This window comes from Mandrillus leucophaeus, unplaced genomic scaffold, assembly GCF_000951045.1.
Source record: "Mandrillus leucophaeus isolate KB7577 unplaced genomic scaffold, Mleu.le_1.0 Scaffold296, whole genome shotgun sequence".
NCBI classification, from domain to species: Eukaryota; Metazoa; Chordata; class Mammalia; order Primates; family Cercopithecidae; genus Mandrillus; species Mandrillus leucophaeus.
In genome coordinates, this window is record NW_012103098.1 from 2,354,843 (window position 1) to 2,377,351 (window position 22,509).

Here is a 22,509-nt window from a genome sequence, read left to right on the forward strand (position 1 = left end):
GAGACAGGACTGGTAGAGAAAACCCTCCCCAGCCTCTGGAAGCCGCTGGCTGCCCCAAGACCCCCCATAGGTTCCCAAGGCAGCTGGCCCCCTCAGAGCTGGTGTCACGGAGCCGTCCTTCCCCGATCCAGGACTTGGCACCTGGCCACATTTTTATGACTCATCTTTACCCATGTGTGGACACAGATTCAGGAGCTGGCTTCTGCAGAGCCACCAGGGAACGCTAACCCCAGCAGCGCCCAGAGCGCATAGTATGTTCTCACTCAATCCCACTTTACAAGGCACAGAGTGCTTCAACTTTAGTAAAGCCGGGACCCACCCCAGGCCCTTGGGCAGCACTCCCCTGAGTCTGGGCTGCGGCAGCGTCACACTGCTCACGACCATGGCATTCTGCCCTCTCTCAACCAGCAATTCCTGGGCTCCCTTCGCTCCACCGGACGCCACCCCAGTCACCCCTCGGAGCTGCTGGCACTATCAGCTCTGTCTTCTGTTCCATGCTCTCCTGTCAATAAACTCCCCACGTGGAGACCTCTGGGCCACAGGATGTGGCAGCTTTATGACTCACTTGTATTGCCTAATTGCCATTCTTGTTTTGGGAGCCTTGCTGGGGTTGAACCTAAAGCCCTGGCTAGATTAATGGCACCCAAACAGCAGCCTGGGACCTCAGGAGAGAGAAGGAGGCGCCCCGTGCCAGCACCTCTCACTTCAGAAATACGGCGTATCTGTCCTGACTCTAGATCTTGCCCCACACAGACACCTCCCAGCATCACTCCATGCCTTTGGGCCCTCCCATCAGCCAGTCACACTTACCTGGTGGCCAAGCCCCCCTCCTCCAGGAAGCCACTAGGGTAGCCCTGTAGCCCTAGTCTTCCCCACCATCCCCGTTTCTCCCCAGGCTGGACTTAACAGAGAGCAGACTGACATCTTCACTGTCAGTTCCCTCCCAGCCCTGTGGAGCTTGGTGGAATGCCTGGTGTGAAGGGTCCTGGTGAAGGTTTCGCACCTTTCAGAAGGGGCACCTTCCCCACTCCAACCTGAGCATACCTTTCTTTAGTATACATTCCTGCCCCCAGTCAAGGTCCACGGGACATTCGTCATTTGCTTATCTGAGGCCACTGTGGTTTTTGGCTTGTAGATCCCAATTTCCCAGAACCTGCCCCCATGTGGGTGGGGCAGCAAACAAATTACTAATCCATTCCCCACTTGCTCTCAAGTTCAGAAGCCTCCTGGCAGACACTGGAGCCACGATGAAGCCCCCAGGGCCTGTCCATACCTGCAGCAGAGTTCTGGTCCTGCTTTCACTGCTGGCCATCCACCAGACCACCACCGCCCAAAAGGTAGCCAGTGTCCACGGGTGTGGCGTGAGCTGGGGGATGAGAGAACGCCTGGGAAGTGGGGAAGAGCCTCCGCATGTGCGAGCATGTCCAGCGCAAGTGCGTGTGCATCAGTGTGTGTGCCAAAAAATAGTGCAGACCTCCCTCCAGGCACTACCTCAAGGGCCTTACTGGTATTCTCCCACCTAATAGAGGGGATGATCCAATCGCTTCCATTTTGCAAATGAGGAAATACAGTTTTACGAGCCTGGTTCTACCACTTTCTAGTAAGTGACCTCAGGGGAGTGATTTATTCTGTCTATGTCTCAGTCTCCTCATCTGTAAAACAGGGTAATACTAGAACCTATTCAGAGGGTAGTGGTTGTGAAAACCAAACCCGTTGTATCTATTAAGTGCTTAAGACAGTGCCTGTCGCAGAGCAAATACCCAAGCGCATAAACAAGCCACTTGGCACCTCTGTGCCAAACTGCATTCAGGCAGCCGCATGCAGCCGAGCAGAGCTGGTGCGCGTAAGCATGTCGCACACAAGCAGGTAAGAGGTGCCCGCGTGCCCCTCCTCGGGGGACACAAGCCTCAAGGCAAATGGCACATGCTAGGGAGTGCCCTGCGGAAGAGGGGGTGAGTTGGGGAGGGCCCACTGTGGAGCAGAGAGGAAGATTCCCGACTCTTAGAGACCAGACTCTGGTCTACCTCCGAATTCTCCCAGCTCCCAGGGCTTCCTGGTAGGAGACTGGTGGGAGCTTTCCTGTTGCCACAGAGGCCAAAGTCTCCAGAAATCAAAGGACCTGGTCACTGCCCTTTTTCTGAGCAAAGCTAAGCCAGCGTGCAAAGCTCCCTGACCCCACCAGGGCTCTCACCCCTGCCAAAGGCTGTGTGTGATGCCCTCCCAGACACTGGCCCCGGCTGCACCAGCTCTACTCCCTGCATGCTTGTTCTTCTCCGAGGGGCGCTCTGGGCCCCCATAGATCAAGAAGGACGTGACCCCTGCCCTGTGGTGCCATAGGGTGGAGAATGAAGCACACAGCTACCTCTTACCTGAGACAAATGTTCACATAGGAGATGCCTCACTGGGTTCAGCCTGAGGCCTGGTCAGTGGCTTAGTCAGACTGGGGGCCAGGGTTTGGTCTGGAGCCAGAGTCAGGGCCAACTCTTGAAGAGTGTCACCCTGAGCTGAGGTGGCATTGAAACCCTGCAACTCCCCTTCTTCTTTGCTGGTCCAGAATGATATCGACATCTACAGCCTCACCGTGGACTCCAGGGTCTCGTCCCGATTTGCCCACACGGTCGTCACCAGCCGAGTGGTCAATAGGGCCAGTACTGTGCAGGAGGCCACCTTCCAGATGGAGCTGCCCAAGAAAGCCTTCATCACCAACTTCTCCATGTAGGTGTCTTCCCACCTTCCTCCCCTCTCCACACCCCCCAGTGCTATGACTCCATCTGCTCTGTGCCAGCAAACCCTCTTCTTGAAGTGAGGCATGCCAGGGTGTACATCTTCAGGAGTACACCCTGCACCTGGGGGGCACACAGGGAACAGGGACTTGTTCTCAAAGATGCCCGCGTCCTTCCCTCTATCCAGCCATTCATCATCCCTAAGTGTTGTCCAGGTGGCAGGCAGAGAACCACAGCATCTTTGTGGCTTTGCCTTTGAGGAGCACAGACTTGAGGCCTCCTGAGGCCACACCAGGCAAGAGGGAGTCACCGAGATGCACATTCCAGCTCAAAGTACAGAAAACCTCCTAGATCCTTGGCTTCCCCACAGTGGAGAGTGGCTTGAGGAGGATTCTCCTAGTTATGCCCCAAGCTGGGATCCTGCAGAGGACATTTTTGCTCAGGCTGCATGAGAGATGCCTGAGGTTTCTCTGAACTCTGTGAGCCAGTGATGGTCCTTACTTTGTCCTCTGCCACCCTCCCCTACCCTTCCCAACTCAGTTTTGTAATGTTTACTAAATGCACCAGGATGCTGTCTGTCCCTTGCTGCCAGGAAAAGCTGTGATTTAGGACAAGAGTAAGGCTTTTCCCAGAAACAGAGAAGGCGATCGTGGGGCAGAGAGGGAGTGTCTCTCATGCAGAGTCCACACTGGGGCCTCTGGAAAACTGCAGTGGGGGCTGGTCTCCTCCCTCAGGCCCCACGCACCCCTCACTCCACAGCAGCCCCTACTTTTCCTAACCCAGAGCCCGGGCCTATGCTGCCCAGCTTGCAGTGCAAGCCCTAGGGGCCGTGTCAGCCTTCGACATGGATGCCAGGGTCAGCAGTTGCCAGGTCCAGGCCCGTTGCATCTGCTGAGAGCCCAGGACTGTCACTTGCATTCTCTGGACCCAGATCCTGTTGCTGCATGAGTTAGGGGAGCAGAGGGCAGGTTCACTGCTCCCTGACCTGGCTGGGAGCCCCAGCTGGGCATCTGGAGAGATCAAGCACTGCCTACCCAGGAGGAGAAGCGCCGCTGCCCACTCACCACCCCCATCTGGGGCTGGAGTTAAATTATAACCAGGAAGATCAGGCAGGAGGGACGCATAGTCCTGACATCCTGGCTGCTCCCCCTTCTGCCCACTGCCACACACTCCCACACTTCCATACCACCCACAGATAGAGCAGGTGAAGTTGACCAGGCACATCCCTACTTACCCCACAAGGAGGCTCTGGAGAAGTCATTTTCCTCCCTGAGAAATGTCCTGGGCCATTCTTTCTCAGCCCCCGAAGGATGGCTGCTAGGAGTGTGTCCACACACTCAGGAATCCCATCCACTAGTTGTCCAAAACCTCCCTCCAGATATGCCAGCCTACCTGCAGGGTGCCTGCCTCTTATGGGAGGGAAGAGGGAGACTGCTGTAGGCGGAAAGGGCTCAGAGCCTCCAGCCCTGCGTGTCCTTCCTCCTCAGTCCTGGCCCCACATGGCTGCACGCAGGGCTGGGAACAAGTGTGGCTCGGAGAGCTCTTGCTGGTGATGAACTGGTTCCCTGGAATGGTCCGTGAAGTGGAAGGGGCAGGTGGGAATGTGGGCCAGTTGGGCCAGACTGGACAGGTGGAGAGAAGGCAGGACTTAGCCCGGCCCTGCCCCTCTGCAGCCTTCCCTTCATCCCGTCTATAAAATGAATGCTTACTGTTACCGTACACACCTCTGGGAGCTAGAGGCCTGGCGCACTTTGCAGAGTGCCCTGTGCAGAGTCTTGTATGCAGTAGGTGCATAATAAATGGCCCCGGGCTCAGGCAAAGATGGGAGTCACTGTGTCAAGAGGCACACCAAGTCCAGAAAGGCTCTCTGGAGGAGGCAGGAGTGGAATGGAACCCTCACACCAGGCTCTCAACAACTCCCACCCTTCTGCCCCCAGGATCATCGATGGCGTGACCTACCCAGGGATCATCAAGGAGAAGGCCAAAGCCCAGGCGCAGTACAGCGCAGCAGTGGCCAAGGGAAAGAACGCTGGACTTGTCAAGTGAGCTGGCAGGGGGCAGCTTCAGCGGAGAGGGTCTAAACATAGGCCACCCTGCCTTTGGCCCTTAACCCTGCCCCCACCTCCACCAGCCTTACCCCACCTGTCCTGGAGGGGCAGGCCTGATGCCCTTTTCCCCCAGGGCCACCGGGAGAAACATGGAGCAGTTCCAGGTGTCAGTCAGTGTGGCTCCCAATGCCAAGATCACCTTTGAGCTGGTCTATGAGGAACTGCTCAAGCGATGTCTGGGGGTGTATGAGCTGCTGCTGAAAGTGCGGCCCCAGCAGCTGGTCAAGCATCTGCAGGTACCTGCTGCTGCCTCTTCCAGGGAGGCCTCCTGCATGACCCTTGCCCTACTGAGGACGGCCCCTCTTTGCCCCTGGGCCTCGTGTGAGCCCCGGCCCAGGCTCCTGGCTGACCCAGGGACCCACATCTTGCCTCCAGATGGACATTCATATCTTCGAGCCCCAGGGCATCAGCTTCCTGGAGACAGAGAGCACCTTCATGACCAACCAACTGGTAGACGCCCTCACCACCTCGCAGAATAAGACCAAGGTGGGTCTGTTGTGGTCAGCAGGCAAGGGTACCAAGGACCCTGCCTTCAGGCCAGCCCTATAAGCCTGGATTTCCAGAGAGCTGGATGGGCTCTCCGTCCAGTGAGGTGTGAGCTGGAGAGGCTCTTGAGATCTCTGTGTCCTTGCTGTCATTTGGCAGATGGGAAGGGCAAAGCCTAGAGGACTGTGGTGTCCTCGTATGAGCCCTGAGATCTGTCTGGGAAGGGGTTGGAGAATAGACTGATGTGAGGGTCCTGGGGCCAAGTGGAGAGGAGGAGATGGTGGGACTGCACATATCCTGGAACAGCCTCTGCTTGCACAACTCCAGGAACAGGGCGCTCATCACACCCCTCCCGTATGTGAAAGCGGCCCATCAATAACGCAGCCTGAAAGGAGGTGCCCTGGAATACGGACCCAAGGCTACATCCTGGAATTCTCATTTCCCAATATATGGACTGGGTAGAGGGTGGTGTTGGCCTGGCTTTGCTGTTCCTCCCAACTTCAGCCCAGATTATTCCTCCAGGCTCACATCCAGTTCAAGCCAACGCTCTCCCAGCAGCAAAAGTCCCCAGAGCAGCAAGAAACAGTCCTGGACGGCCACCTCATCATCCGCTATGATGTGGACCGGGCCGTCTCCGGGGGCACCATTCAGGTGGGTGGACTCCAGGCAAGAGCAGAGCAGCCTGGAGGTCTGTCCACCTGCAAGGGCCTGAGCTTGGGTGTTTTAGAAGAGGAAAAGAACCACCCTTACTTGGCAGTGTGCACCAGGGACCGGCACAGACAGAAAACACGTGATTTAGTTGTGTTGTCCCTGAAACCATTCCCTTTCCCAGGCAGAAAAGGTTTGTCTCTGAGAAGATCTGCCCTGTGGGGTTTCCCTCTTTGCCTCTGCTGCTGGGAGGCTCACAACTCAGTTTTACGCACATTTGCAGTAGTTTCTTTCACACTTGTTTCTGGCATTATTATTGTTGTTGTATTTTGGTGCGATCATGGCTCACTGCACCTTCAAACTCCCAGGTTCAAAAGATCCTCCTGCCTCAGCCTCCCTAGTAGCTGGGACTACAGGCATGCAACACCACACCTGGCTAATTTTTTTTTTTTTTTTCGATAGAGACAAGGTTGCCCGGGCTGGTGTTGAATTCCTGGGCTCAAGTGATCCTCCCCCTAAGCCTCCCAAAGTGCTGGAATTACAGGCGTGATTCACCACGCCCAGCCATTTCTGCCATTGTTATTATAATTCCCTTTTACTTCATGGTTTTGAAGTCTTCCGTCTTTTCATGGTTGTCAGGTTTATGATGTCTGAACTTTTTAGTATAAGCCATCTGAAATGCTAAAACAAATAGAAGGAAAAGTTGCAGGGAGAGTTCTAGTAGGCTATGCATGAGCAGGGAAGGCTTCTGCAAGAAAGGGGCTGGTCTGAGCCCTGAAAGAGGGCAAGGTTTTGGGGAGGTTAGCAGTGGGATGGAAATGGGATTGGAACAGAGCACAGAAACCCAAGAATTTGGGGTAAGGGGGCTGAATGGGGATAGGGCACGATATTAGCCCTGATGGCCTGGGTGGGTCTTACTCTGGTCACAGATCGAGAATGGCTACTTTGTACACTACTTTGCCCCCGAGGGCCTAACCACAATGCCCAAGAATGTGGTCTTTGTCATTGACAAGAGCGGCTCCATGAGTGGCAGGAAAATCCAACAGGTAGGTCCTGTGGCCCAGAACAGGGCCCTGAGAACTCCCAGGCCCTTCACGCTATCAGCCGTGGTCTGACAGGCAGACCCCCTTCCTTCACCTTTTGGCGCCGTGGGGTGGGTGGCTCTCAGGAGCCAAGGTTGGCCAGAGCCTAGGGCAGCCCCTGTTCCTAGAGCCGATACCATGACCTCACGCCTGAGACAGGAGTCCAAGGATGCCAGCCCAAGGGCACACGAGCCCTCAGGGAGCCCTTCTGAAGCAGTGTTCCCTCTCCCTGACCAGACCCGGGAAGCCCTAATCAAGATCCTGGATGACCTCAGCCCCAGAGACCAGTTCAACCTCATCGTCTTCAGTACAGAAGCAACTCAGTGGAGGCCATCACTGGTGCCAGCCTCAGCTGAGAACGTGAACGAGGCCAGGAGCTTCGCTGCCGGCATCCAGGCCCTGGGAGGTAAGTTCTTCTGTGGCCCTGCAGGGTGGGGGCTTCCAGGGCTCGTGGCTGGGGGCCACCTTGAGAGTGTGTGCTCCTCAGGGACCAACATCAATGATGCGATGCTGGTGGCTGTGCAGTTGCTGGACAACAGCAACCAGGAGGAGCGGCTGCCCGACGGGAGCGTCTCGCTCATCATCCTGCTCACCGATGGCGACCCCACCGTGGGTGAGGGCCCTGCCTGCGACTCCAGGACACGCTGCATGGGGAGGCGGCTGGGGCTGCACCTGGGCTTGCTGTGGGACCTGGGCAGGGAGAGGGGGTCACTGAGGCCCCTCGGCTCTGAGGTTCCAGAACTATTCATCGAGCAAATCACTGTTTTCTCACCCTCATCCCAAACCCCTGGGTCCAGGGGAGACTAACCCCAGGAGCATCCAGAAAAATGTGCGGGAAGCTGTAAGTGGCCGGTACAGCCTCTTCTGCTTGGGCTTCGGCTTCGACGTCAGCTATGCCTTCCTAGAGAAGCTGGCACTGGACAACGGTGGCCTGGCCCGGCGCATCCATGAGGACTCGGACTCTGCCCTGCAGCTCCAGGTGCCAGCATGCCCCAGGTGGGCTGCACAGAGAAGTGGGCAGACCCAGCCTGGCCTTTATGACACCCCCAACTCTGCAGGACTTCTACCAGGAAGTGGCCAACCCACTGCTGACAGCAGTGACCTTCGAGTACCCAAGCAATGCCGTGGAGGAGATCACTCAGAACAACTTCCGGCTCCTCTTCAAGGGCTCAGAGATGGTGGTGGCTGGGAAGCTCCAGGCCCAGGGGCCTGATGTGCTCACAGCCACAGTCAGTGGGAAGCTGGTGAGTGTGGCCAAAGCCACCCTGGAGGGGAAGGGCAGCCTCCACCTCTGCATCCGAAGGGGCTGGGCTCCAGTTCCAGACCTGCCCCGCTCCAGCTTTCCCCTCTGCTGCCTGTGGATGACACAGGGCATGGCAAGGATTCAATGAGAAAACGGAGTGATTCTCATGAGACCACCTGTGCTGTGCCCAGCACATACAGGCCCTCAGCAACGGGTGTGTGCACCTGTGAGCACAGGTGAGGGCAGGGATTCCTCCCTAGTTATCATCCCCTCCTGTCCTGGTACCAGCCCTCTCAGGTTGCAGGTGGACAGGGGAGGGCTGCTCCTATTTCACAGATGAGCAGACTGAGCTCCAGGCAGGGCAGACAGCTTGCCCTGGGCCCCACTGCAACCGGGCCAAGAGCCCAGCTTGCTACGTGGCACCCTGTCCTTGCCCAGCCTTCCCTGCCTCCTTCCAGGGACCCCCTGTCATTCCACAAAGAGAAACTGAGCACCAGCCCTGCGGCAGGGCCTTCTTCAGCCCCTGGGGTGCAGCGGTGAACGAGGTTGACCCCTCCGTGCCCTCATAGGAGAGACAGCCCAAGGACGTGTCATCACACAAACAAGCTACAGGCTGGGATCTAACCCCGGACGCAGGGGAGCAGCACTAGGAGCCCCAGCCTGGCCTGGGGATCAGGGACGGTTTTCTGGAGGAAGCCCAGCAGAGACTAAGGGATAAGTAGGAGGTGGGAAGAGTCCAGATGGGGCAATGGAGGAATATGTTAGGCCCCTGTGGCATGAGGGCAGCGAGTGTGAAGAGAATAGCAGTGGGCGTTGGGGGCCCATGGCCTTGTCTCAGGACAAGTCCCCAAGTGTCATGACTGTTGGTACAGGCTGTGTGGCCACCCTGCCTGGCTTCAAACCCAGCTCTGCCACCTCCCAGATGGGAGACATGGAGAAGTCACTTAATCTCCATGTACCGCAGTTTCCTCCTATGTAAACATGGGAATAAGTCACTGCCCCCCTCAGAAAGCCACTGTGATTGATGTCCAGTGTAAGCACACCATACATGTCAGCAGCTCATTTAGATTGGAGGCCGTGGATTCCCACAGTGCAGAACCCAAGGTGATTCCGGGGAGTTCACAGACAGACATGGCTTTGTTTTAGTAGTTATTTACTTATTTTAATGTGTATTCTGAAAAATATGACCTGAACCTCAGACCTAAGTTTTGTTGTTTGTTTTTTGTTTTTTTTTTCTTTGAGACAGAGGCTCGCTCTGTCACCCAGGCTGGAGTGTGGTGGTGCGATCTCGGCTCACTGCAAGCTCCACCTCCCGTGTTTATGCCATTCTCCTGCCTCAGCCTCCCGAGTAGCTGGGACTACAGGTGCCCGCCACCTCGCCCGGCTAATTTTTTTTTTGTATTTTTAGTAGAGACGGGGCTTCACCATGTTAGCCAGGATGGTCTCAATCTCCTGACCTCGTGATCCCCCCACCTTGGTCTCCCAGAGTGCTGGGATTACAGGCGTGAGCCACTGCGCCTGGCCCCGATCCAAGATTTTATGGGTATAAAGCCAAGTAAAAATTGTTAGCCTACTTAAAGTTCATTTAAGGAAAAATATCAATTAAGTAGCTGTATGTGTGGATGGGGCAAAATCCATGCAGGTGGCCTGTGTGTGCTGAAGCTGTGGAAAGCCAGCCAGGGTGAGAGACAGGCTGTTCCAGTGGGAGTAGAGGCACAGGTCTGATCCACATTGTGAAAAGGTCTCCTGACCACTCGGCGAGCTCTGGTGGGAGAGGCCTGGGATTCCTCTGCCTTAGAAGCCCATTTCCCAGGCAGCGAGCTGGGTCAGTCTGAGACCACAGGCCCCTCCCTGAGGGAGGAGGGAGCGGGTTCACACAGAGCTTGGGTGCACGCTTCCCTGTCATGGTCCCACAGTGGCCAGCCGCAGAGGGGCCTGCTTCCACAGGAACAGCCGTTGGGGTGGATGGAGCCCCAGACCCAGAGCCACGACATCTGCCTTCTGTTCTCAACTCTGCCTCTGAGCCCCGGGAAGGTCCTTCCCTCCCTGTCCCTTTCCCCCACCTTTGGGGTAAGGGCAGGCTGTAGCTAGGGACCCTTCCTGCTCCACACTTCACTTGCAAATCCTTCCTGCTGCTGTTTCTACACTGGCCTGAGGTTCCCATCCCTTTCTTCCAGAGGTTTGGCTGATCTGAGTCCTGGCGCCGTGCCTGCCTTGTTGTACCTGGGCTACTTTGTTACCTTTTATCTTCACCTCCGTCTCATCCCTGTATGCTCTGTGACTGAGCCCCTTGCACCCCTAAGCCCCCTCCTTACCCCCACTCAAAGGAAATGCAGTCCCCACAGTCAGTGTGTGGGGCCTGCCCCAGCTCCAATCATAGAAGAGCTCGGAAGTGGCAGGCCAGATGCAGATGTCCGGCCCTCACTGTTCCTGCCCTGGCTGGGCCCCTCTTTCCAGCCTACGCAGGACATCACTTTTCAAACCGAGTCCAGCGTGGCAGAGCAGGAAGCGGAGTTCCAGAGCCCCAAGTATATCTTCCACAACTTCATGGAGAGGCTCTGGGCATACCTGACTATCCAGCAGCTGCTGGAGCAGACGTGAGTGCATCAGCACCTCCCTAAGCCTGTCGGTAGGGGGCAGGCACCGGTGGCACGGGACAGCACCTAAGCATGGAGAGGGGGGGGGTCTTGGTATCATGTCCAAGCTCCAGATTCTCCCAGAGGGACCTCCCTAGAAGGGGCTGGATGGAAAATCTGTTCCCGAATTCAGGGACCTCCTGAGTTCTGATGTCCTTCACCTACAGTGTCTCCGCATCTGACGCTGATCAGCAGGCCCTCCGGACCCGAGCGCTGAATTTATCGCTTGCCTACAGCTTTGTCACACCTCTCACATCTATGGTAGTCACCAAACCCGAAGACCAAGAGCAGTCTCAAGTTGCTGAGAAGCCCGTGGAAGGCGGTGGGTGTGGGGTTGAGATCTCAGCCTCCCAGGTAGCAGAGTTTGGACCCAGCATTCTCCCGACTCTTCCCTGCATCCTGACCAAGACCCCAACCGTGCCCCCAACAGACTCCCCCTGGAGATTCAGCCTATTCACTGATGAGGAAAGTGAAGCCGGGTCTCCTATCTCCCCAAATTCATTGCACCTACGATATAGTCCAGGATTGGGTAGCAAGATAAAACACAAGCGCTTTGAATTGATGAAAACCACCCTGACAGTGTCTGTCTGTGTCTCTGTCTGTCTGTGTCTCTGTCTGTCTGTCTGTCTCTCTCTCTCTCTCTTTGTTTTATCCAGAAAGTAGAAACAGGAACGTCCACTCAGGTAAGCAGCGAACCTCCTCAAAGGCTGTGCTGGGTGGTGGTCTGCTAACACAGCGTCCAGGGCGCCAGCCCTGTGAGGTTACTGGCCAGGGCCCAGGTCCGCCCAGGCCTCTCCAGCCCAGCCCTGCTGCCAGGAGGCAGCATAGTCTGACCCAGCACGCTGGTGCATTTAGTCACCTGTGCATTCAAATATTGGCTGCTCCTCCGGCCCTGTCCCCAGCACTGGGAATACAGTCCCCATCCAAGTGGGGCCACAGGAAGGTGGGTGCAAGATGCAAACCCAGGTCCCACTGATTTCCAGGTTCCACTTTCTTCAGATATTATCTCCAGGGAGCAAAAATGCCAAAACCAGGTGACAAAGTAGGAGGTGGGGGGAGGGGAGATTGACAGATTGGGCTCGGTCCTGGCTATGGAGGGGAGTGCCTTGCCCAGCTCCTCTGGCTGGTGACAGCCCTCGGGCCTCAGTTCAGTTGTATCTGATTAGGACTTGACCACACAGAGGCTTCCTTTTCTCCAAGAAGAGGATTGAGTAGACAAGGTAGTTTGAGGGGTTCTGCCACATCCCCGGGGGGGCGGAGTTTGAGGGGGGTCCATTGTTGTTCCAGCATTGATTATCTCCCAGCTGTGGGGGGAGAGGCTCCTGAGTTGGCCGGGTGTGGGGAGAGGGGACGTAGTTGCCCTCTCCGCACCCACTCGTGGGTGGATCTGAAGCCCTGACTGTGAGGACCCACACCCCACCTCAGACAAGACTGCATCTGTCAACTTCTCCAAAGTTGGAGCTGCTGGCTCCCTGCTGAATTTCGGACCCGGGGTTCTCAGCTCGGGGCAACTTGGACCCCCAGGACCTCCTGATGCTCCTGACCGTGCTGCTCTCCATCCCTTCCGCCGTCTGGCCATCTGTAAGCCGCCTTCCAGTCCTGTGAGGGCCTCAGTTTCCTCATGGTGGTCCTTGAGCCTGCCCCACAGAGGGGGTGGGGGTAAAGCACGCACTGCAGGCCAGGCCAGGGATGGCTGACGAGGGCACGATGTGAAGTAATTGTGGGTCAGTTCAACCTGGGATCATTTACTGGGGCTGGGGGGGCAGTGCATTTCCTAAGGAGGCTGTCCTCACCTTCCCAGCTCTCTGCAGCTGCCCCACGCCCAGTCCTCAGCGTCTCATCTCAGGTGTGAGCTCTCCCAGGTCCTTCAGCTGCCCTGAGGTTGTCAGATCACAGGCTGTGACAGAGCAGCCTCTCCCACACTCCTTGTTCAGAGGGGACCCTAGGCCCTAAGAGGGGCAGGGACTGGCCAAGTGTGCACGTCACAGCGCTCTTTGGAGCAGTCCTTGCCAGCTTCTTCCCTCTGAAGGCCCCTCTCCCCACTACCCCTTGTACGGACATCAGGCCTCCCCTCCCCAAGGCAGGACTTCACCTGTCCTTTACTTTCACTGAGTAGGATCCACTATACTCTAGAGGCTGACTCATGAGGAAATCTTCTAGGAAGGGAGGGCTTCCTCCGTTCAGAAAGTCAACAGAGGTCCCTTGAACAGTTTCTGATCCCCAAATCTGCACTCGAACACAGCTGCAGAGCCAGGCTGGACCTATCCCTGACAGCATGCTCTTCTGTTTGAAAATCTCCCATGACAAAGGCCATTCTAGGTGGAGCGTATGTGTGGCAGGATGGGGGCTGCAGCTTGGTGGCGGCGGTGGCTGTGCCACTGGTTGCTCGCCTCCTGACGGTCTCCCTGCTCCCTTTCTGTTCCTGATGTTCCTGCCCTGATGCCTGCTTCAGCACCACCAGCCACCTCAAATCCTGATCCAGCTGTGTCTCATGTCACGAATACCAAAATCAAAGGTGCCCCCAAGACCAGAGGCCCTGTCCTAACAGGGGGATCCTGGGAGGGGAGTGACCTGTCACGTGAGCGTCTTGATGTTGAAGTAGAGAGGGAACCCGGCCACACCTAGTCACTACTCCTTCCCTCAACCTCCCACTCCTCAGGAAGGGGCTGCCTAAACCCAGACTTTTTCTTCTTTTAGAAGCAACCGTGACAGCCCAAACCCCAGGTAAGTTCCCAGCCCCCTGGGCCCCCTTCCACATCCTTGCCCCTAGCCTGCCCTTCCTGCTCCAGGAGCCGTGCCCCGGCTGTCCCAGCCCCCATACAGGCTCCCTCCGCCATCCTGCCACTGCCTGGGCAAAGCGTGGAGCAGCTCTGTGTGGACCCCAGACATCACCAGGGGCCAATGAACCTGCTCTCAGACCCTGAGCAAGGTGAGAGGGGGCACACCCAGAGAGACCCAGACACCATGACACACACCCACCACCTGCCCACAGAGACACACACAGTGCGTGCAGGCTGGCCTCACGCAGGCCCCTCCCAGATCATAGCATGGTCCTGCCTCCAAGCCCCGGCATGGGCACACACTCACACAGCCACCCCAGGGACCTTCCGCTGGGCACCTTGTGTGCAGGTGTGGGTGGCCTAGGCACAGATAAGCATGGCAGCCATGTGGAGGTGAGCCTAGAGGAGGAGCAAGGGTGGGGCAAGGGTCCAGGGAGCTTCCTGGGGTCGCATAGGGATGGCAGGGCCCTGGCAGGCACACAGAGACCAGCATGAGGATGTTCCAGATGGAGGAGTTAGTGCCTGCAGATACAGAGCCCCAAAAGATGAGACCCTAGAGGGTGTGGATGAGAATGGCAGGAAGAGACAGGGGTGCTGGCTGGGCCCCGCCCCTTCAATCCTGAACCAGACATGGAGACACACTCCACTCAGCGATGCTCACCCCCACTCCGCCCAGCCCCGCTCAAAGCCAAAGGACATCCACGGCTTTCTCATTCCTCAGATGCATGTGGTCTCCCACTTCCTCACTCAGCCCTGGGAGTGTCTTTCCTGAGGGCAGGCAGCACCGATTCTCCATCTTACCCTTGGCTGCAGCATCTAGCTCAGGGCCAGGCGCTCCATAGGCCGTTCTGAAGGCTTGTGGACTGGAGACAAGTTAATTCTCAAAGGCCTCATCTGAGGGTGGCCATCGCTGAGGATTTAGGGGCCCCTCCAAAGCCATAGACACCAGGGGTGAGTGGAGAGATTGTGGAGCCGGCCCCCAGTGTGAAGGAGTGCTGAGAAAGGGACGCCCCTCCTGATGAGGGAGGGAGCTGCTGCGAAACTCCAGGGGCTGTGATCAGGGAGGACTCCCTGTGCAGGTCGGTGTCAGCCCTGGCTGGGGCCCAACTTTGACCTCTCTGGTTTGGTCTTCCCAGGGGTTGAGGTGACTGGCCAGTATGAGAGGGAGAAGGCTGGGTTCTCATGGATCGAAGTGACCTTCAAGAACCCTCCGGTCCGGGTTCATGCATCCCCTGAACACGTGGTGGTAACTCGGAACCGAAGGAGCTCTGCGTACAAGTGGAAGGAGACGCTGTTCTCAGTGATGCCCGGGTAAGGCCCAGGCTGGAGCCCGGGGCCAGGGGTTGCCCTTTCAGGCTACAGTGGCTGATGATGGTACCAGCAGGTGGCCTGAAGCCATGGACCCAAGAATGGAGTGGCTACACTCACAGGAGGTGCAAAGAGACAAGAGCCCTGCCGTATACCCCTGCAGTTCCAGAGGGCACTGAGGAGTTGTCCTGGGGACCTAACCCAGGTCGCTATCCCATGCAGGAGACAGTGTGGTTTGGAGCTAGCTCTGCTGCTCATCCTTTGTGACCCTGGGCAGGCAGCTTAGTTCCTCTGAGCCTCAGTGTCTTCACTAATAACCAGTACTCATCATCCTGGCCCAGAGTCAGAAGGCTGAGGGGAGAACCCAGTGAGAGAGTGTAGTCGGGGGCACTTTGCCATCAGATGATGCAGTGCCCCCCAGGCACCCCACAGCATGGTGCTGTCTACGTAGTGACGTGATATTCTGATGACAGTAGTGAGAAGCTAGAGAGCACTGTTGACAGCAGGTTACCAGCATTCTCTTTAGCGTATCCTTGGAGCTTTGCTAAGGAGACACAAGTCAGTGGCCTCAAATACTGAGCAGCTGGTGAATAGTGGAGGCAGAAGGCCACTTCTTCTGGGTGGGGGAGCTCACTGCTTCACAGTGGCCTTCCAGGGACAGTCTTCCAGTTTTGCAGATCGCGAGGGGCCTTGGGGAAGGGCTGAGGCCCTGGTCCTCCTTGGGCAGTGGCCTCCGAACCCCCGGCCTGTGTCATAGCTCACCCTTTTCCAAGTGTGGAGAGCCTTGTCCAGCCCTGCCTCATGCAGCCCTCCTGGGGAACTCCCTTGCATTTGACAGATGAGTGCACATCCAGCTAATCCAAGGTCTCACCCAAAAACCTTCCCAAGTTCATAAAAGATCTAGGCCCAGAGTGGTGGCTCACGCCTGTAATCCCAGCACTTTGGGAGGCTGAGGTGGGTGGATTGCCTGAGCTCAGGAGTTTGAGACCAGCCTGGGAAACACGGTGAAACCCCATCTCTACTAAAATACAAAAAATTAGCCAGGCATGGCAGCATGCACCTGTAATCCTAGCTACTTGGGAGGCCGAGATAGGAGAATCACTTGAACCTGGGAGGTGGAGGTTGCAGTGAGCCGAGATCATGCCATTGCACTCCAGCCTGGGCGCAGAGTGAGACTCCATCTCAAAAATAAAATAAAAGATCTAAAAGTTGACCAGGCACGGTGGCTCATGCCACCCAACACAAGTGTAATCCCAACACTCTGTGAGGCCGAGGTGGGTGGATCACTTAAGGCCAGGAGTTTGAGACCAGCCTGGCCAACATAGTGAAACCCCGTCTCTACTAAAAATACAAAAACTAGCCAGGTGTGGTGGTGGGCACCTGTAATCCCAGCTACTCAGGAGGCTGAGAATTGCTTGAACCTGGGAGACGGAGGATGTAGTAAGCTAAGTTAATACCACTGCACTCCAGCCTGGGCGACAGAGTAAGACCCTGTCTCAAAAAAAAAAAAAAGAAAAAAAAATCTAAAATTCCTTGCTATCTGGTAGATTCACTAAAATCAATAGCATTTTTATGCCTAGAAAATGAAATAGAAGTAAAATCCTATTAATTATGGGGAGAGAGTGTCCAAATACTTTCATGAGCTACAGAAGACATAAAGAAGAATAGGTGGCTGGGTGCCGTGGCTCACGCCTATAATCCCAGCACTTTGGGAGGCTGAGGCAGGAGGATCACAAGGTCAGGAGATTGAGACCATCCTGGCGAACACTGTGAAACCCTGTCTCTACTAAAAATACAAAAAAATTAGCTGGGCAGGGGAATGGCATGAACCTGGAGGGCAGAACTTGCAGTGAGTGGAGATCACTCCACTGTATTCAAGCCTGGGCAACAGAGCGAGACTCCATCTCAAAAAAAAAGAAAAAAGAAAAATAGGCCAGGCGCAGTGGCTCCTGCCTGTAATCCCAGCACTTTGGGAGGCCGAGGCAGGTGGATCACCTCAGGTCAGGAATTGGAGACCAACTTGGCCAACATGGCGAAACCCCGTCTCTACTAAAAATACAAAAATTAGCCGGGTGTGGTGGCGGCACATGCCTGTAATCCCAGCTACTCAGGAGGCTGAGGCAGGAGAATCACTTGAACCCAGGAGGTGGAGGTTGCAGTGAGCTGAGATCACGCCACTGCACTCCAGCCTGGGTGACAAAGCAAGACTCTGTCTCAAAAAAAAAAAAAAAAAAAAAGACCCACATGTTTTAGATTGAATTGAAACAACAGGACAGTATATATTTAGGGAAAATTTGTTTAAAATAACCTCTGAGTAACAGCAGGATCTTATTCAACATGCTTAAAGGAACCTAACATTCATGAGAACACCAAAAAGGCAAGAATTTCAAGGGTTATTTCAACTAAAAAAATGAGAAGACAGAATGAGAAGAGGCCTACCCTTTAGACATTAAACACATGATCAAACACGAGTCATCCAAAGAGAGTGTACCAGCTGCAGAACAAAAGGGACAGAGTGGATGCATCAGAGAAACTCCTTCAATCATATAAAACTCATTTATGAGAAAGTGAATTTAAGAAAACCAGAGGCCAAGTGCGGTGGCTCACGCCTGTAATTCCAGCACCTTGGGAGGCTGAGGCTGGCAGATTGCTTCAGCTCAGGAGTTCGAGACCAGCCTGGGCAACATGGTGAAACCCTGTGTCTCTTAAAAATAAAAAAAATTAGCTGGGCATGGTGGCATGTACCTGCAGTACCAGCTACTTGAGAGGCAGAGGTGGGAGAATCACTTGAGCCGAGGAGGCACAGGGGGCAGTGAGCTGAGATCACACCACTGCACTGCAGCCTGGGGGACAGTGAGACCCTGTCCCTGCCCCCACAAAAAAGAGAAAGAAAAGAAGTGCTGGGGAAACCGGACATCATTAGGTTAACTGTGGTCCTATTTTACCAATGAGGAAACGGAAACCCAGATTTAAGGGCCTTCCCACCCAAGGCCACTCCATGACTTCCTGGACAAGAGGGGAAGCCCAGCCCGCTCCCCACCCTGACTGCTGAGGCTCTGAGCACTCGTCTCTACCTTCCCGCTCAAGACGCTGGGTCTTTCCACAGCCTGAAGATGACCATGGACAAGACGGGCCTCCTGCTGCTCAGTGACCCAGACAAAGTGACCATCGGCCTGTTGTCCTGGGATGGCCATGGGGAGGGGCTCCGGCTGCTTCTGCGCGACACTGGCCGCTTCTCCAGCCATGTTGGCGGGTCCCTTGGTACTGTGCCTGGCCTTCCTCAGAAACCAGCTGTGCCCGGGAACAGGCGGTGCCCTCCCCTGCACGCGCCTCCCAGGCTCCCTCTGTCTCTCACCCTTACTGACCCACCCTTTGTATCTCAGGCCAGTTTTACCAGGAGGTGCTCTGGGGATCTCCAGCAGCGTCAGATGACAGTAGGCGCACGCTGAGGGTTCAGGGCAGTGACTACTCTGCCACCAGGTGACTTGGCACAAGCAGACCACTGAGCCTGGCTGGGGTGGGGTGGGGACTGGGAGGCCAGGAGCCAGGCTCTCCAGGGCCCCACTCCTGTCCTTGCCCAGGAACTAGACACAGTCCGGTGGAAGGTTGATGCTGTAGACGTGTCTAAGCCAGCTTTCAGTGACCCCACAAAAGATGGATGGGCTTCTCAGACCCACAGAAAGCACATGGGCCCTGAGATCCCTGGGGTTGGTTGGGGACAGTAGGAACCTCTCCCTGTCCACACCCTGAGCTCCCAGAGCCCTGAACGCTGGAGACCACACGTACTGACTTCTCTAGAGCAGGCTCTGGGTGACTGGGCCTCGTTCGCCTGTGCTGGAGGGAATTCTAGAGGGACCCCAGGACTCCCTACCCTCCATGTTCCTGTCCCCAACTGTCTCCCTCCTTTCCCACCACTCCCTCCTTTCCCACCACACCTGAGATTTGCTGACCACATGCCTCTCTGTCTGTCTGTCTTTCCATTTCAGAGAGCGCAGGCTGGATTACCAGGAGGGGCCCCCGGGAGTGGAGATTTCCTGCTGGTCTGTGGAGCTGTAGTTCTGATGGAAGGAGCTGTGTCCAGCCTGTACGCTTGGCTGCCCCCTTGCAACTGCAGGGCCGCTTCTGGGGCCTGGACCACCATGGGGAGAAAAAGTCCCACTCATTACAAATAAAGAAAGGTGGTGTGAGCCCGGGAAGTGGGTGTCTCTGGTTCCCTGTGGCCAAACCCTAGGGCCTCAGCCTTGCATCCTGAACCTTTAGCATCATGGAACACTGAAGCTTCCACTGTCAGCTCTCAAGGGCCCATGGCCAGGAGGGCCCATGCTGAACTTTCAGTCCAGCCCCTTCACTTTACAAACAAGGAAACTGAGCTCTAACCACCCATTTGAGATGTCACTCCCGCCCCCAGCTAGGGGCCCAGGGCTGGAAGCATTCTCCAGGTGCAGAGGTTCAGTTTTGACTACAAAAAAAAAGAGTGAACGGGGTTGGAATTCTTTCTAGTCCAGCTCCTAAACTTTCTCAGTGAGCTTTTGGAGCTCTCTGCAATGGGATTTGCTTTACACAATCTGATTTTCACAGCTGTGCTGAGGAGCAGACCTGTCTGCTCGTTGTCTTGTAAGGAAGCACCAGGTCTTCGAAGGAGACACAGAGGCGAGGCCCCAGGTGCAGCAGGGAAATAGGCCTGTTCCCAGGAAACTCTCGTCTAATGGGGGCTGATCTGGGTCCCAACTCTAAATCCTGTGCTGTTGAGGATCTCCTTCCCTGTTCTTGCCCCAGAGTTAGGCACCCCAAAGATTCCACCAATTCCTGTATGGGCAACGTATACTTTAAAAAGTTTATGGCTGGGTGTAGTGGCTCACACCTGTAATCCCAGCACTTTGAGAGGCCAAGGCGGGAGGATCGATTGAGTCCAGGAATTTGAGACCAACCCGGGCAACATGATGAAACTCCATTTCTACAAAAAATACAAAAATTAGCTGGCATGGTGGTACATGCCTGTAGTCCCAGCTACTTGGGAGACTGAGGTTGGAGGATTGCTTGAGCCTGGGAGGTCATGGCTGCAGAGAGCTGTGATCATGCCACTGCATTCCAGCCTGGGCAACAGAGCAAGACCCTGTCTCAGAGAAGAAACAAAAATTACTATTACCCCACCTACTTCTGAAAAAAGGATATGAGTCTATGGCTCACCAATAAAAACTTAAAGAGAATAAAACCAAAATCTATGAGTGTACGGGTAAAAGAGCCAAGCAGGATTGTGAACTCAGGGACATCAGGGTAGGGGAAGCTGCAGCAGTGACGGAGCACAGGGCTTTGCTGTGAGCTTCCTGGAAGTCAAGGTAAAGCAGAAACTGAGCTCATTTGCTTGCTAAAAACACCAGACATCAGGGAAACGTCCTTTCCCAGCTCTTGAGCTAGAAGAAGGTATTTGCTCAATGGGTCTTTCTAAAAGGGTCAAAGTACAGGCTGGTGAGAGGGGTCACCAGCGGCACAGAAACGCTCCCCCCTGCATTGCTGCCTCCCCATCGAGCCTCCTTGGCAGATAGGCAGCTCAGGCAGAGTCGCTTTGTAAAGGTTGTTCCAGGGGGCTCAGGCCAGGGCTGTGTGACATGACAGCAGCTCAGGGGGATTTGCTGTGGGGCTAGCCCTGTCATACAGGGATGAGAGAGGTGTGCCACCCCAAGCTCACCCTCTGGGACATGACCCCCTGGACTGGCTGCTGAATTTGTGCAACAGCAGAGGAGTCACAGTTGATTTTCTGGCCCTGCCAGCACCTGCAGGGCAGGTGTTCTCTGTGACAGTTGAAAATAGTCCTATGCTCTTCACTCTTTCATCCAGCAAGTGCTTTCCAGCTTGGACCAGGCCCTGACTGAGTACTGTGGGCACACTGGGCACCATGGCACACGCAATGCCTGTGGTGGTAACTGCCCCCCAGAAAATAACCAGGTGCTGCGGGAGCCCAGAGGGAGACATGGGGATGATCAGGAAGCCTGGGGGTGGCAGGGAAGGCTTCCTGGAGGCAATGTGGGGGCTGAGATTTGAAAAATGGAGAGAAGTTAGCCCAGTGGAAAAGGAGGGCAAGGACACCAGGTGGTGGGAACAGCATGCGTCCAGGCCTGGAGCCAGGACACTGTGTGCTAAGTTTGGGGAAGATGACGGAAGGAGATGCTGTGGGATGAGGTGGAAGGAGGGGGGGCCAGCACAGGCGGTGCACACCTCACCACAGAGCATGGCTTCTACCCTGAAAGGGGATGGAGGGCCGAACAGGGACAGGAGGGACCAGGGTGACGTGGAATGGGGAGAAGGCAGAGTCTACCTAGCTTCCGCCTGCATAGATGGCCTCCTGGCCTATGGGTTAAGCGTAGCCGACTCCTGCCTCCCAACCTGTTCACGTGACTGCTACTGGAGCTGTCTTCCTGGAGACACCTGAGGAGGACCAGAAACCATAACGAGAACGCCTTTTCACACCCTTCGCCTGGCAGGATCCTTCTCCCCATTTCATAGATGTGGAAACTGACCTCAAGATGACTGTTTTAAAGCTATGTGGGCCGGGGGCAGTGGCTCACACCTATAATACCAGCACTTTGGGAGGCCGAAGCGAGCAGATCGCTTGAGCCCAGGAGTTCAAGATCAGCCTGAACAACATGGCAAAACCCTGTCTCTGCAAATAATACAAAAATTAGCCAGGTTTGATTGCACATGCCTGTAGTCCCAGTTACTCTGGAGGCTGAAGTGGGAGGATCACCTGAGCTTGAGAAGTCGAGGCTGCAGTGAGCTGTGATCATACCACTGTACAACTGCAGCCTGGGCAATGGGAGTGAGACCCCATCTCAAGAAAAATAATAATAGTAATAGCTATATGGCTCCTCAATCAACCCAGGCTTGAACAGGATGAGGGGACTCGCCCACTATGGAGGGGTCTTTTCTTAGGCCTGGGCCCTTTTAACCTGTCTAGCCTGGCCCTCTGCCACATTCACCCTGGGGCTATGAGGAGGCCTTCAAGATGGGAGCCATGGCTATGTGGCCCCCTCCCTAGAGCAACAACAAGCACTGGCCTGCCATTAGCACCCTGGAGCCACCTGGGGGACTCCTCTGATGACAAACATTTGCCCCTGGACTGTCCTTCATGGCCTCTAGTCCTCTCTCCAGGGACCCCTGCACTGGGAGGCAGGACAACTTCCTTTCATGTCCCCAAGGCCACATGCCATGCCCCACTGACATTTGTGGCACTCCCCAGTCTGATTCCAACCTCCTCCAGTCTTATTGTGCCCCCTGCTCTGACATCAGGCAAAGCCACTCACTGCATCCTCTAACAGGATACTCTCTGCCCAGCATGCCCTTACTCCCTCCCCACCCCCAGGCAGAGAGAACAGCAGAGGCAAAGGATGTGGGCAGGATGGGTTATGTTTGCACAGTTGAGAGCAGCCTGTGTGTCTGGAACCCAGAAAGTAAGGGAAGCACCTAGTGTATGAGGGGAAGCTAGAGAGTCCATAGGAGG

General features: G+C 55.6%; 1 protein-coding gene across 1 annotated transcript; it reads left to right on the plus strand.

Annotated features, from left to right (window-relative positions):
- The first annotated feature begins 1,219 nt into the window (after positions 1-1,219).
- ITIH4 (inter-alpha-trypsin inhibitor heavy chain family, member 4) lies at positions 1,220-19,210 on the plus strand. The gene is made up of 22 exons (XM_011986194.1): positions 1,220-1,337; positions 2,555-2,715; positions 4,661-4,765; positions 4,905-5,067; positions 5,207-5,317; positions 5,840-5,968; positions 6,895-7,011; positions 7,285-7,453; positions 7,535-7,660; positions 7,845-8,026; positions 8,106-8,291; positions 10,748-10,887; positions 11,094-11,248; positions 11,583-11,609; positions 12,382-12,507; positions 13,367-13,441; positions 13,624-13,650; positions 13,739-13,855; positions 14,843-15,017; positions 18,121-18,275; positions 18,398-18,494; positions 19,001-19,210. The coding sequence occupies exons 1-22, from the start codon at positions 1,248-1,250 to the stop codon at positions 19,068-19,070; spliced, it is 2,703 nt and encodes a 900-aa protein (XP_011841584.1). The 5' UTR covers positions 1,220-1,247; the 3' UTR covers positions 19,071-19,210.
- Positions 19,211-22,509: the final 3,299 nt, after the last annotated feature.